Source organism: Ascaphus truei, chromosome 4, assembly GCF_040206685.1.
Source record: "Ascaphus truei isolate aAscTru1 chromosome 4, aAscTru1.hap1, whole genome shotgun sequence".
In the NCBI taxonomy this organism is placed as follows: domain Eukaryota; kingdom Metazoa; phylum Chordata; class Amphibia; order Anura; family Ascaphidae; genus Ascaphus; species Ascaphus truei.
Window position 1 is genome coordinate 338211349 of NC_134486.1, and position 15373 is coordinate 338226721.

The 15373-nt window shown below is 40.0% G+C and overlaps 1 protein-coding gene across 2 annotated transcripts in view; it reads right to left on the bottom strand.

The window, feature by feature from the left end:
• The window catches only part of PRIM2 (DNA primase subunit 2), a 225584-nt gene that overhangs the window by 194802 nt on the left and 15409 nt on the right, over positions 1 to 15373 (bottom strand). For both annotated transcript variants that reach the window (XM_075598113.1, XM_075598112.1), the window contains exons 4-5: positions 11846 to 11937; positions 4556 to 4676 (exon numbers count right to left, since the gene is read on the bottom strand). In XM_075598113.1, the coding sequence (XP_075454228.1) occupies positions 4556 to 4676; positions 11846 to 11937 (213 nt within the window). The remainder of the gene's footprint in view (positions 1 to 4555; positions 4677 to 11845; positions 11938 to 15373) is intronic.

Consider the following 15373-nt stretch of genomic DNA (forward strand, 5'->3'; position numbering starts at 1 on the left):
TGCGGACGGCACATTGAGAATTGCTTTATCATAGCCTTAACCACGTGAGTGTGTTTTTGGCTTATTGTCATTGTCTTAAATACTGTTTTTAGCAATCTACACCAATTTGTCCACTGTTATTCTTTCGTGGGGAACTGCGGTGGACATATGAACATTTCCATTGGAGAGACTGATGGAGTGACGACTACACGTGGGATTCGTGAGGTCGAGGAGGAGAGGCAAGCTAAAGAACAGATTCTCTCAATTTAATACAACAAGAAATTTTCTTGTAAGTAGGCATTGCCGTTTGTCCTAAAAGATTTGTCATATAGTACTTGCTACTGCACAATGGTTTGTTTCTCTTTGTGTATTTGTCATTAGGAGGACTATCAAGGGACCAGTCATTACCTATTGCCTTGTACCTACCTGCTAAATATCAAGAGGACTGTGAATACTTATGGACAATTGCATGTACAAGGGTAAAGTGTAGACATAGCGCCGGGGGTTCCACTGTTTTGTATTTTTTTTTCATTGTATTAAAAATCGTTATACAAGGTATGCATGTCGTAGTTTGAAATAGCCAAGAATGTTTAACTATATGGAGAGCATACACTAGGACGACAATGTATTTGTGCATAGTGCGTCCCCTAACTAGTGCACAGGCGATATGGGGAGACCGGCACCACAAACATGTCTGTATTCCCGTGCGCTGGTCGGGGTCACATGAGCGGTACGCCCAATGAAGACAAACCGGCTCTGTGACGTCATGGTTGCGCCCCCAACATGCCTCCCTGTCGCCTCTGCCTGCAGGACAGGAAATATCTCCTGCTGCAGGCGAGCGTGCGCTGCGCCGAGGAGCGCGGAAGCTAGCGCGTTCCACTATAGCCGGGGCCTAAGATACTACTTCGCGTGCGATGGACCGCATAGACTCGCACATGCCTGCAGCCCCAGCCATGTGTTAACAGAGCTGCAAGGGATTGGGGCGGCGACGGGGGGGATGTGACGGATGCGCCACGAAGCTGGTTCGTCCTCATTGGCTGAATCACAGAGGTCACGCGTCCCACTTGAAAAGACAACATTTTTTGTCTTTTCAAAACGCGGCCATGCCCTCTCGCTCCGTTGTGCACACGCGCACATGGGGCAGCCTCATAAGCATTATGCAATTTGTCCTGACTAAAATCTCAGCCATATAGAAAACCAACCAATGCATGTACTAGTAATAATGTATTTTTTTAAGCACAATATACACGAGTTCTTAAAAACCATGTCCATTCAAATAACCTTCTTCATCCTTTAGGTTAACATCCCCCATTCCAGTCTACCTCCTGTAATTCTATAGCCATCTGTTCATTTCTTGTTTTTTTATTTCTAAATCTTATTTCATGCACAATTTACAAACACCTCATATTTTATCCACAGTTCAGAGGGTACAACGCATATCTGAAAAGTAAAACACCCTTCGTTGTAAATGTAAAAACATATATAATACATTACAGCACTAGGAATGCCATTGTAGTGTAGTATTGATTTGAATTTCATAGAGTAGAACCTAAATCTCAGCCTTAAAACGAAGCTCAATAAAACTGCCTGGAGTTTCCTGCTGGTGGCAGGGATGGTCAGGCAGTGCTGCACAGCTTCGTGTATTGATTTTTATTCTGTGCAGAGGCTTTTGATGGTAGAAGTAGCATCTGAATGTCATTATGATTTGGGGCCATTAATACTGTACAGTGCTATCTCTGCAACAGCCGCCTTTTATGGGCCTGGTTTCGCAAACCAAGGGTCGGGTTACAATCATCGAAGTCTATTTTTTGTTTTCTAGTGCCAATTGCTAGATTGATCGGCTTTAAAACTTTAGCTCTCTGAGCTACTTTTTCTCATCTGTGCAATCAGACATCAAATCAAGATGAGAGATGACCTAACAAAGAAAACGATTCCTTGGTTTTCTGATTTTTAGGTTAAAGCTAAAAAAAAAAAAAAAAGAGACCAAAATAATAATTTCTACACAAGTGGACATCTGTGGTTTTCAAAGCCTTAACATTGGATCCTTTTGTTTGATCTATGTAGTAGAACACCTCTTTGTATGTCTATCATAAACAATAGCGTTGCTAATAACGTCTTGCAAGCAATTTCAGATCTGTTCAAAATCATAGATGAGACAAGTCTCAACCAGGGGGGGACATAGTTGAATGGGACGTTTAGCCGCGACCAAACCTTCGCCGGGACACTTTGCTAGCGGGACAATAAGCCACGATGTCCGCACCAGACCGCTGTCCCCCGTGCCCGACAACTGCATGTTTAAATGCCCCGCGCAGGACCGCTACACTGCCTAGACAGGCCACCCCGACACGCCATCTTTAAAAAGTCCCGTGGGACAGAGCAGAATGTGACGTTTAGCAGCGACCAAAATGCTGCCAGCAGGAGACTATGCCGCAGGGCAGCTCGCCGTTTAACATTTTGCCGCGATGTCCACTACTGCGCCTGACCGCCCACTGCCCGTCGCGCACCAAACCCAAGCTAGGTCTTGTACAACTGCATATACCGACCGCTTCGACAACTACATGTTTAAATGTCTCGCGGAACATTTAAATATGGTGCATTGGAGCGGCCTATCTAGGCAGTGTAGCGGTCCCGCGCGGGACATTTAAACATGCTGTTGTCGTTGCGGGCGCGACAGACCTGGCTTGTCGGGTGCGCGGTGGATGGTGGTCGGGTGCAGACAACGCGCCAAAATGTATGTATGTGTGAGTGGGAGAGGGAGAAAGGAGTGGGAGAGGGAGAAAGGAGTGGGAGAGGGAGAAAGGAGTGGGAGAGGGAGAAAGGAGTGGGAGAGGGAGAAAGGAGTGGGAGAGGGAGAAAGGAGTGGGAGGAAGGGAGAAGGAGAGGGAGGAAGAGAGAAGGAGAGGGAGGAAGAGAGAAGGAGAGGGTGCTCAATTTCTTTTGTGAAATTACTCGACATTTCAGCTCCCAACTTTCCCAATTTTCCCAATTTTCAAGAGCCAACAAACGGTTGTCAAGAAAAACCATAATATCCCTCATTCTTTAGCTCCACACCCCAAACAAAAAACAAAAAACTGCCCCAAACCTACGTAAATCATGCGGGCGTCATAGGTCTACACCAAAGAGTGTGATAAAGACATGAAAAAACAGCAAAGAGTCATCATCGGTACAGAAGGCAGAGATATGGTGAAGTAATAAAGCATCAATTAAAAAAAAGTACCAGAATTAACATGATACAGAAATGAAGAGTAAAAAAATAACTAAGACATCTGATGCAACTTCATGATACGATAAGATGTGTATTGACAGAGAGAGATGTAAAAGGAGCAAAGTTAATACTGAGATGACAGTTCTCAGACTGTATGAGAAAGCCGAACATAAAAAATTCCGACCACATGCTCGGTGTACATCTCCACAGCATATGTAGAGGGACATGTACCTCACGGGATAATATATGCCGAGTGATTACAGCAACACGTTTTAAAAATAAATAATAAAACACATACATACAGACATCCAACCGGTCAACCGCAAATGTAGTATATGTTTCATCTGGGCATATTTAGTGGGAACAATATCCCTAGGGCCGATGTATACAGACAAGAGAGCAATATGTGAAAAATACAGGTAAAATCCATAAGTTGCAGGAAGTAGGTTCCATATACTTGACAGGATTACATGAATCTCCGCAGGGCATATAAATAAGCGTCCATAATGACATGTCATTTACCACAGCGTGTTTCTACTTTCCCATTTTTACCTGGGACATATGGTGTACATTATTACAAGACAACATCAGTGTTGCTTAGAATTCTAAGTTCATTTCATTGTCCTGGGACAAATACATTTTTAACAACCTACATAAAAGGTGTATGTATAGGATTTATTTTATAGTTCCCAATAGGTTTTCCATGGTATTTTTAATTAATTTATACCACTGCTGCAATGGACAGAACAGGGCTATCCTGGAACAAATGGATTAACATGCAACTCTCAATTAAGAAAAAGCCTGCCATATGGGAGCAGGAACTATAAACAATTATATGCACATGCGTATTTAATCTTATTTATTTAGTGCTGCAGTTTACTCAGAGCTTTCCAAAATGTATAATAGAAGGTAAATAAAGGGGATAAGAACGAGAGGTAAATGACAACATATTGTAAATCAAAGGGAGGCCCTGTCCCGAACCGCTTACTATTGAAGAATCCTCGTTTAAGTCATATTAAAAAGCTGTGTGTTTAATGCACTGGCGTCTATGGAACAGGGACGCAAAACCCATAGCAAGTTTCATGTGACCTTCAGCCTGTCAGGTGTCACAAAGCTTCACATTTATTGTTACCTCTCGTTTTCAAGTATGTCCTGGGTATTGTGCTTGTATTGTTCTCCTACAGGCGGCACAGAAAAGCATACAGGGATAGCATTATATTTTTTATGATTACACAACATAGCAAAGCATGTTTGTTTCAACCCAAACCATAATTAACTTTTTCTTATCTGAAGAATATACCAGTAATTCAGATATTTTCCTATGGTAGGACTGGTTGTCATGTGGACAATGTTTTCTATTTGTGTACTTACAGCAACATATTCCAAATCATTGGATTTGAGAAATTCCTGAACCTTCTCTTTGGGCACCTCACCGAAGCGAAATCTAAACAGGTCCATTTCTTGCTGGATGAACCAGCGCCTTAAATCCTCTCTACAAAACAAAAAGCAAAATCCATTATTGCTCGATTTAAACACACACACACACACGTTTTATAAAAACTGTATAAATAGGGCGATTAAAAAAGGTATAGAAGCAGACATCCAATAAAAATAAAATAAAAAGCAGCAACATACGCATCCAGTTGTCGCAAAGAGCAATTATAAACATACAAAGTGTATCAATCTGAAGACCACAATCAGAGATCGTTTTTAGAATTCTAGAATTTAGAAACTGACAGATTCTTCACACATCTGTTCAAAGCAGCAATTCCTGATTGAAGACAAGAGAAAGCTCTTTTAATTGCCCATGAAATGGTTTCACGCTATACACTCCTATTATATATCATCCCTTGTTGATCCCCTGATGGATGAAGGCCTCGTCAATGATCGTACAGCTCAGTGGTCTCCAAACGATGGTCTGCGACAGAATTTTCACCGGCCCATTCCCCTCTTTTTGCCAATTCCTCCTCCCCCTGCCCCTCGGATCGCAAGTCGGAAGTAACTTTCGCCCGCATGGCCAGCCAAGATCTGCAGCACTGCAGCTTCCGACGTGTTTGGGAGCCGCCGCAAGGTAACAATTCTCAGAGGAGTGCGTAAGTTATGTTTAATTAAGAAAAATATGGTAGTGTTTAAAAGGTTTGCCCTAGTATTAACCGATACTCCAATTTTATTTTTTGGTTTTTTTTGCCAGGTAATGCAGTTTGCATAGGGCAACAAGTTGGAGACCGCTGATCCAGGTAATGCAGTTTTGCAAGTCTCTGTTTTCCACAATGCTCCAACTCATTTTCTAATTTCATTCCATCTTACTTTTGGTCGTCGTCTTCATCTTATCATAGCCCTTGAAATCCAGTCAAATACCATCTTTGTCCAACAATGGCAACGTTAACATATATCCAGCCCACTGCCATTTTACTTTTCTCACAGTTATGATGTCCCAGAGTTTTGTTTTGTTTCCAACTATTTCATTCTTCTTTCCTTTCGGGTAATACCCGGCATACATCTCTCCATACTTCGAGTTGTCTGAATTGTCTTTGTATTTAGGATACAAGTTACATATTCATATGCAAAGACAGGATGCACTAGTCAAACACTTTCCTTTTGAGGCACACTGGAAGGTTTCTTGCAAGAGTCTGGTGACAGGATACTGGGGAGCGCAGATATATATGAACAAACAAGCATATAGTGCAGATATGTCTGTTCAAGTGGTGTGGTTATCTTAGGTTATTCTCCTAGTGCTCACACACACAGCCCTAGGAGAATCAGCGGTGTTGATCCACTCACCCGCGGGAGCAGTTACTATTCGTGGCGGGGATACTATCCCAATCTGCATGTTTATATTTGCCAAATTGCGAGTGCAAATTTTTATATTGATTTGTTACATAAATGTTGGAACAGTCTGCACTAGGTTTTGTGCCTCTCTTTCACCTTACTAACGTCCCATCCCACTGATCCAGGGAAGATTTGGATATCCTATATAGATCTTCCAAAGATACCTTTATACACACAAGTCCTGTGAGAAATCTGTAAGTAGAAATCTCATAGGGACATCTTGTTCTAAGATAACCACACCACTTGAACAGAAATATCTGCACTATATGCTTGTGTTTGTTCTCTTATATATACCTGCGCTCCACAGTATCCTGTCACCAGACTTCTCTCGGATTGAAGAAAAGACAATCTACACGAAGGGTTGAAGCTGCATTTATTATCATTTTCCACTTCATCACATTCACTGATGTTTACATTTGGATACACTGTTATAATTATTCACGTGCACTTATAGTAGTTACTATAATTAGATTTAAGCGCCACTCTTTAACTATCTGTTCTCTTTCCTCCTTGCAAGAGTGTCTTGTTTCTTCCGAACGCGCTCTATTCCAACTTCATTCTCCTACTGATTGCAATTGAAAGGTTCCCATCCATAGATACTTGCTGGCCAAAACAGACCGTTTATAACATCTAGTTCTATTCCCTTTATTTGTAGAGTTGACATTTATTGGTCACTTTGGTCTTGTATATGCACACAAACTTCTATACATATATAAATGAGTAATTACCTGTAAATTACTTATTTACATATTATTCACTGAAGTCCGAGCAATAATCAGGCTACCTCCAAAACATCACAGAACTTTTATCACCTACCCCAGGCTGGTATTAGGCCAATCATGACTAAGTATACGATGACTAAAATAACCTAAACCAACTTAGAACAGATGATACAAATTATCTAAACATTTCATTTTAATACAACAACTCCCTTAGCCCGCATGGCAAGCTAGTTAATCATGATCTAATAAAGGCTTAATATCGTTTTTACACTCCAACAACCCACCCCAACCTCTTGCATATATGGGGCTAGCAAGACATTGCATGGTAATGCTTCACTAACCCCTATGGCACACAAGGCATTAGACATAACGGAATGGGACATTGTTGCGTCCGTTTCACACAACCAAATGACTGCCGGCGTTCTGCCACAGACGAACCTGCGGCCACAGCCAATCCGTCGCTGGAACCCCCACCACCGGCTGCTTCCACGGCAAGTTTTTTTGTTAGTGTACGGGGTTCATTTAAGGTGTTTTAGCAGTTAGGGTATGGGGTTAAATTTTAGGTGTTTTGGTGGTTAGGTTTAAGGTACGGTATTTTAAGATAAGGGCGGGGGTTTTAGGGTAAAGGCTTTGGATAGGGGGTAGCGGCAACGCGGCCGGCAGCGATCCTTTGGTCGTGGCAAAATGTCAACGACCGAAACATACAGTTCTTAGCAAGCTCAGAATACAAACCCACTACATTGCGTGTAATATATATATATATATATATATATATATATATATATACACACACACACACACACATATTCTATATATACACACACTGCGCTGCCTGGTGCACGCCAAATGATGTGTGTGTGTGTGTGTGTGTGTGTGTGTGTGTGTGTGTGTGTGTTTATAAAGAAGCAGGAAGACCAAAATAAAGTGAGTGCACTTCCTTGTTAGAGAGTTTAACAAAGAACTTAAAAACAAAAATAAACTGATCATAAAACGCCCATATCGCCATGTATTTCTGTGTGATTACTTGGGGGAATAGCAATGCAATATTCAGTACACTGCTAAAGCAAACAAAGGATTCATTTAGAAGCAGCAAGTTCTGTTATAGTCCACAAAAAACAGAGTAGTTGCTCACTAACAAACAAACAGCGGCTTTGGAAGATTGAAATGTGTATTTATTTATATTTCTTCATAGTTACTATTTTGCAAAGATCTTCCTCTCTGGCATTCTGTGAAATGAGAAATGCAACACCCTGTAATTCAAGCAGTCAGACTGCAGGATTCTCGTTACAGCAATTCCTTCTAGAGACGAGTGTTAATAATTCAGAAGACAGATCAAAAACCTCAGCATCACTTGTTCATTCTAATTCCTGTTTGATTTTGAAGGCGAGATAAATATGGAATGCTTTTAAAGACTCGTTAGCGTATTTAAGGACTCCTGCCATTACAAACGAAAGTAAAACTTGGAACATCTGTGCAGCATGAAAATATTAAAATCCTTTAAAAGCAAAGGGTTTAACCAGAACCAAAAACTTATTTTGAACAAAACAAGAAACGTTAAATAAAAAAAGACCAACAGAGAAAGAATTTAAGTCATGAAAAACACATAGTTAACACACTAAGCGGTAAAAAATTCCTACGGAAAATGGGCTCTATTATTCTTTTCTTATATAATTTATTTCCTCCTTTTGTTTTTTCCTTAATTGGTTATAAAATGTTATAATAGTGTAGCCACAGACCGTCACCATAAGGCCTTGATTATACCGCCAGCGACCGTGCGCACACACTCCCCCACAGGGCAATGCACACGCCCGAAACCTGCACACCAGGCGGGAGACATCGGGAGGCGTGCCGGAGGCATGGCCACGACGTCATGCGAGCAGTTCGCCCTCATTGGCTGAACCACTCACGTGACGCGGTTGTCACTCCTGAAAATCAATTTTACAGATCGGTTCTAAATTCGCGCGCTTGGCCGCATCAATCGCGTGCACTTAGTGCGCACTCATTGGAAAACTGATATTAGTTTTGGCGGCGCTCACTCCGCGGCTTTGGGTATAATCACGGCCTTACACTGGTTTGCCTTTCCTTTGCTGGTTTCACCTACACTGCACATGCTAGTTTTTGCAACACTCATTGAGCAGGTTTCAAAGTTTTCTATTCTGATGGAACATTATTGACTCATAATTAAATATTTTAAATATGGGAATTCATATTATTAAGCTCTGCGGACTTCAAATTAAACTACACTTGCCTAATCAGTTGGCCAAAAGAAAAATTATAATGTGCTGTGCCTGTTCTGAGTTGTCTGCACCAGGCATCTGGTATTCAAAGCAGGAATCCCCCCAAATAACAATAATTTTTTCGCTCTTCCCTGAAATGTGTCACCCTGAAGCTCCTCTTTGGTCCCGTGAGGTCCGGGGACCTTCACCAGCCCTCCCTACCCCCCTCCCCTCTCCTCTTCAAGACTACGCTATTCACAGGCCAGGCTGCAATATTCTAAATTGCCACATGGTCAGGGCTCGCTCTGTGGCTAATAGAAAGCGACAATGTCACCAGGAGATGATATTGTGGCTTTCTCTTGGTGACCATGTGGCCATGCTAATAGTCCAGACAGCAATATGCCATTGTTGTGTCAAAAAAAAAAGCACACACAAAAAACTACAAATCTCAGAAAGCCTCAGTTAAGGAAAGCTTTAAAAAAAAAAAAAAGTTAAAAAGAAAGTTTAATAAAAGAGCAGGCAGAACTGCTGCCTTAAAGTGCAACATGTGGAATGGCAAAGTGTTGCTTTGCTAAAAAAAATGTATGCAATTGTTTTGTTTTTTTCCCCATCATTTTAAGGGCAAGTCCCACATAGCAAACCAACTTCCCAATGTGATGCAGGTGGTCACAGAATACACGTGATTATTGATAAACAACGATCTTTTAGTTCTTGTGCATTTTGAGTGAAACAAATTTATTTCAAACAGAATGCACCATGTTTTTCTTATTTGCGTCATAGGTTTTTTCTTTTCTGCGTCATTCACAATATTCTCGGTGAGAATATTAATTTCTTCACAGGCTGCAGGGAAAGAATTAGGAGATTCATATTAACCTTTTCTATGGTCACCTATTTTGTTTAACTGTATTAGACAAACAAACCAAAATAAACCCTATTTAGCTCCATCTCATTTGTATTTAATGAGTAAGGCCTCGGCCAAGCTTCCCGCTGGCGCGCTGAGGCGCGCTGAGGCTCAGGGAAAGCGGGTGCTTTCCCTGGCCTTGCGGGTGCTTTCCCTGCGCGCAGGCCGGGGGCGGGCCAGTGATGTCACGGATCTGGTTCGCCCCCATTGGGCGAACCGCTCACGAGACCGGCCCCTCCACTCCGGCAAGCGCTTGAATTTAAACATTACCTAAGACCTACGCTTCCGCGCGCTTGCGGAAGCGTAGGCGAGCCCCTACTAAAGCCGCTCTCATTGCGGCTGTAGGGGCTCACAGGTAAGTGCAAGCGCGCCTCAGCGCTGACCATGGCCGAGGCCTAAGGAGGGAAAGAAGCTTTTTAGATAGGACATCTTTCATGGCTTCTCCTTAGCGATTTAGGCATTGATTAACTAGAAAACCTTCTGGTTCAAACAATAATATTTAGAGTGGTATCAATTTACTCTCTCATCACTTATTAGGAATTACCACAAATTTTCTTACATTTATATTAGCACTATTAGGAGATAATTGCACATAATTTAGACTGTACTTGGGATACCTTTTGATGTTCTTCTGTTTGGGTCATTAACTTATCACCAGCTTGCCACCATGAATAGGGCGGGCAACTGCAACCTCAAACAATATAAATCAATGCTTTGAACAAGATACATTATATAATAACTAATGATCAGTGAACCAGAAGTAATTGACTTCTTGATATAGAAAATACATAGTAAACATGATTTGATGCTGAAAAGAAAATAGCAACACAGTCTTTTTGCATGTATTGTTGTATACAGCCATACTGTTTTAGCTAATTATTGGCTGAGCCCTGAACTAAAACAGAAGACTATATTGTAAGCATACAGCACTTTATACAAATAGAAACTATTCAAACTTAATGCACAAAAAGAAGATACTAAACAAGGATATAGGCAATAAGAAACCAGAGCTGAATTATATTACATTAATAATTACTCGTAGATAGATATAGAGTCCGCACTCAAACTATTTTAACGGATTTTATTAGGAATCAGGAGATATTGAACTTTAGATATTTTTTTTAAAAGGTGTTGGAGAGGTTATATATTTGATATTAATAACAGATATGAGGTTTTCTTTGAGTGCAGATAAAAGGTCCCTTTCCTTGGTGGATACTAACTTTCTTAGACACAGTAAGTTATTCTTGTTAGTTGGCGCATTTCATATTCTGTTTTTGCATATAATGTTACAGGCTCCCTCAGAAAGATTCAATAAGTGTTTATTTCCCAATTCACTTTCTTTCACAAAAACGGACTTTAAAAAGTTATACTGTTTTGACCATAGAAAAAATGTTTTCTACCTCAAAAGTATATGTAGTTCACAATCACACCACAACATGTCAGTATTGTCCCAATATGATTACATAGAAGACACTCAAGATGAGGTCAGTGTTAAACAATTCGGTTTCAACAGTTAATACACACTGGAGACATGTAATATGATTACCCAACACTATAACGTAATGACAAATTCTGTCAAATCTGCATTATATCAAATATTTGTAAATAATCCAGCACAAGAAAATGTCGACTAATCTCTCAAAATATGCCTGTGTTGCAAACATTGTCAAAGTGCTTGAATATTTTAATTTGGGTAGAATTGTATTTTTGTATTTCCCAAATAGATTTTTTTTCTTGGAAATGAATACAAGAAGCCATATATCAAATGTATCCTCTTATTAGTGCAATGATAGTTTGGATACATTTGGGAATTGGTTTTTGTAACCTCTACAAAAACACGCAGCTTTCATGTTTCTGTAATTAACCACCTCCATTTCCAAATGCCGCAGCGCAGTGGCGGTCATGTGACTGCTGCCGACGCGGTTAACTAAATAGCTAGCACTCATATAATACACACAAATGTAAAGAAAGCATGTGGATTAGGTCTGCTTACGATTGGCAGTATGCAAGGCGCAGAATAAAGTGAGAGATATGGTCTTTCCTCCTTTGAACATACTCTTCATTGTTGATCCCATCCTGTAAAAACTGTTTAGAAAAAACGGAAGTTAAAAGATGCCTTGGTTTAGGCCAAAACAAGGGTTAGATTAAAAATGTATTGAACGTGTGTATCCAATTTATACACCACATAAGGCAAAACATAAACCTTAAAGGAATTGCATTTTTAAAAGTCGTAAAATTGCTACTTACAGAAAAATGGCCGAATTTCATTAATTTCGTATTAACAATCTTTAAAGATTTAGCGTTTGTCTACTTTATTGTTTAAATGCGTTAAAAAATACGTAAAAACAGTTTAATATTAGCCCAAATGCATTACAAAATGCCCTTTTAAACACATTTGAATGTAGTGGGGCTATCCTGAGATATCTGTCAAAATGGCTTGTTGGCTAGCCTTTCAGAGAATGGAAATTAACCAGAGTGAGGGCCAATGCTGGCCCTGTTTTTGTCTAGTAAAACTCCCCATTATAATATATTTTTAGAAGTTTTTTGGTTTTTTTTACAAATGTTTGTTGATTGCTGGATAGAGGAAAATACTACTTCTTTGCTTTTCTTTATTTTATCTTTGATTACAATTGCTTGCAGTATGAAGATACAGTATGTAGATGGAATATTGAATGTATTGCACTGGATCTGTTTAAAGATTCACTAACTGTGTAAGACATTTTAGATCCCGCTGAAATGTGGTTATAAGAATAGTTTGTTCTGCTGTATGCATTTTTCAATGAATAGGTTTTAGGTGCTTAGTTACAACCAGTTTCAAGCTATTGTGGGCAGGTGGTACAGTATGTGCATCAGTTTGTGTATAATGGTCTGGATACTGTATAATATAAAAAAGTTTTTAAAAAGCAAGGTGATCGGCTTTATGCAATTTATTTTTACAGACACAGCTGGAAAAACATCCCGTTGCCCGGTACAAGTGGAAATTCAGGGCCAATGAGTTATATTATTTAAAAAAAAAAATTTTTAAAAAACACAAAAAAGTGCTAGTTTGGAAGCTCAGTCAGTGAGCGACAGTCAAACTTCCTACACACACTGCAGTTTGTCGCCTTAAAGAACGTAGTCCAACAACAGGTCACAAGGCATTGCGAGGCGCTTGTTTAGCACCTTTACACATTCCTCGGCGCTCGCCCCAGCTCTGCGCTTTTCAGGTATCATTGACTGAGGCAAGGACCAGGGTCTTTATTATTTGGATGGAGTTGGAGGGATCTGTTTTATATGAGGGGGGAAGCTGTATGGGTTATGTGAAAGGCCTATATTTCATGTGTATCTTGTGAGGTTTTTATATGATCAGTGTATCTTTAGTGGGATTTTCTATCCCTGTAGGCATCTAAACGCCAGCTGTCTTTTGGTTGCGGCAGAAAGGCCCACAACCAAAATGTCCGGAAATTGATGATTGTCACCCGATATCTTATAAATATTAGAATTCAGAGTTGCACCAAACAAGAAATGAACCAGATTATGTTGTGGACACCAAAGTTCTTGGAGACATCTACAGTCCATGAACACAGCCATTAAGAGCTTTTGGTGACGATAAATTGAGCAGATGCCCAAGCTAGAAGAAAAATGGACGTCTGTAGATGCATCGCAGACCAAATCTAGAGCATCTGTGAAAACGCTCAGTAAACATGGTCTAGAAACTCCAGATTTGAGGCATTTCCTATAAATTTGAAGCCCAGATTCTTACAGCTCTGGACAGTCCTGCTACAGATCAATGAAAGTGCCTTGCAGCGACTACTTCCACGTGCCAACATGGAACAACTGCACTTCCGGTGCAGGACGGAAGTTGTTTCCAAAAGCTCCGGAATTCTCCTAAGTGGCGGTAAGTAGAGAAGGGGGTAAGGGGGTGACTTCCCTGCTAGCTCTTGAAATGCACTGTCTCTAGGAAGTCACGGGTTGCCAGAGGTCTCGAACAGAGAAGGAGAATGACCCTATTGGCACAACACAAGGAGTGAACCTGCACCTGGGCTTTCCTCCTGGCTAACGCACAGTTACACAACTCCAGGGCACCACAGAACACACACCATTGCCTAAATAGATAGCCAACACCATTGGATAACTACCTCCAGCTAAGGTAGGACAAGAAAAGCTTACTTCAGGATACAACTTCTTTTTATGCCCTGACTTCAGAAATCTTGTCCTACCTCAACTGGATGGAGTTCTCATGTGCAATAAAAATGTGTGACTTCCATAGTGTAGTATTTTACCAAATGAAAGGCATGAATATACACTTTGCAAGGGATTGCACTCACAAACATAAAAAGATGCACTTATCACTAGTGTCAAAGGTTCTCACCTTGAGGATATGTGAAAGGCCACAGCCTGCAGGTTTCAGGGCACTCTCACGTTCCTCATGGTTGCATCTCTCCAGTTGTTTCGTGTTGGGTACACATGTTCCAAAGCATCGCATTTACCAACAGTGGCTACTTCATCAGGGGTCGCAATCAAAATGAACATGCAAAAGTGTCCCAAATGCCACCAGCTGAGGCATTCCACATATAAGATCATCTTGTTATGCAGGTTGAGAGTGCAATCCCTTTCAAGTGTTTACATGCTTTTAATTTTATAAAATACTACACTACGGAGGTCTTACTTTTTTTTTCTTTTTCCTTTTAGATATTTATTTTATTTTCAAGGTCCAACTGAGCTTTGATTTGAAGAAGCTCACCACCTGTGCACACATTTTGGGACTGTCACACCAAGTATATTTGGTATATAATTTACCATATTTGATTATATATTTAATTATTTTTAACATTAATTCATCCACAGTTGGGATCTGTTCTACAAATATAAAATCAACACTTGAATTATATAAACAAAAAGTTAGCACACTTACAATTAAGGCTAGTTTTCTTTATATTTCTGTGCTGTATGTATGCAAGTATATTATTTCTACATGTTCATGTATGTATAAAGATGTAAGATGATTCATATACCTAGGCTTAGGTTTTACTGCTTGTCATTTAAATATTGACATGAAGATGCTCTTTATATTTCTTTGCTTTTCATCTGTGTTGACGAAGTCCTTATTTTTTTACCGTATGATATTTGTCTTTTGTGTACATTATTTAACAACAAGCGCCCTTTAATTTGGGGGTGCCTGTTAGATGCTTTTTTTGTATCTGTATGTTTCTTTATAAAAAAAGGACATTGAGGAAAGTTTAACAAAAACAGATACCAAAAGTCAATAACTACAGGCAGTCCTCGGTTATCCGACACAATGCGTTACTCAAAATGGCGTTGGATAGCGAAACATTGTAAAGCAAAACACGTTTTCCCATAGGAACACTGTTTAAATGAAAGGTTCCGTTCCTGAAGTCATTTTTAACACTAAAATACACCAAATATTTTATGCAGGCAATAAGATACGCAGCACACACATTATATAGTGTATATACTGTATTATATATAATATAAAATAAATAATATATAGTATAATATAAGATTATATAGTTTATTAATA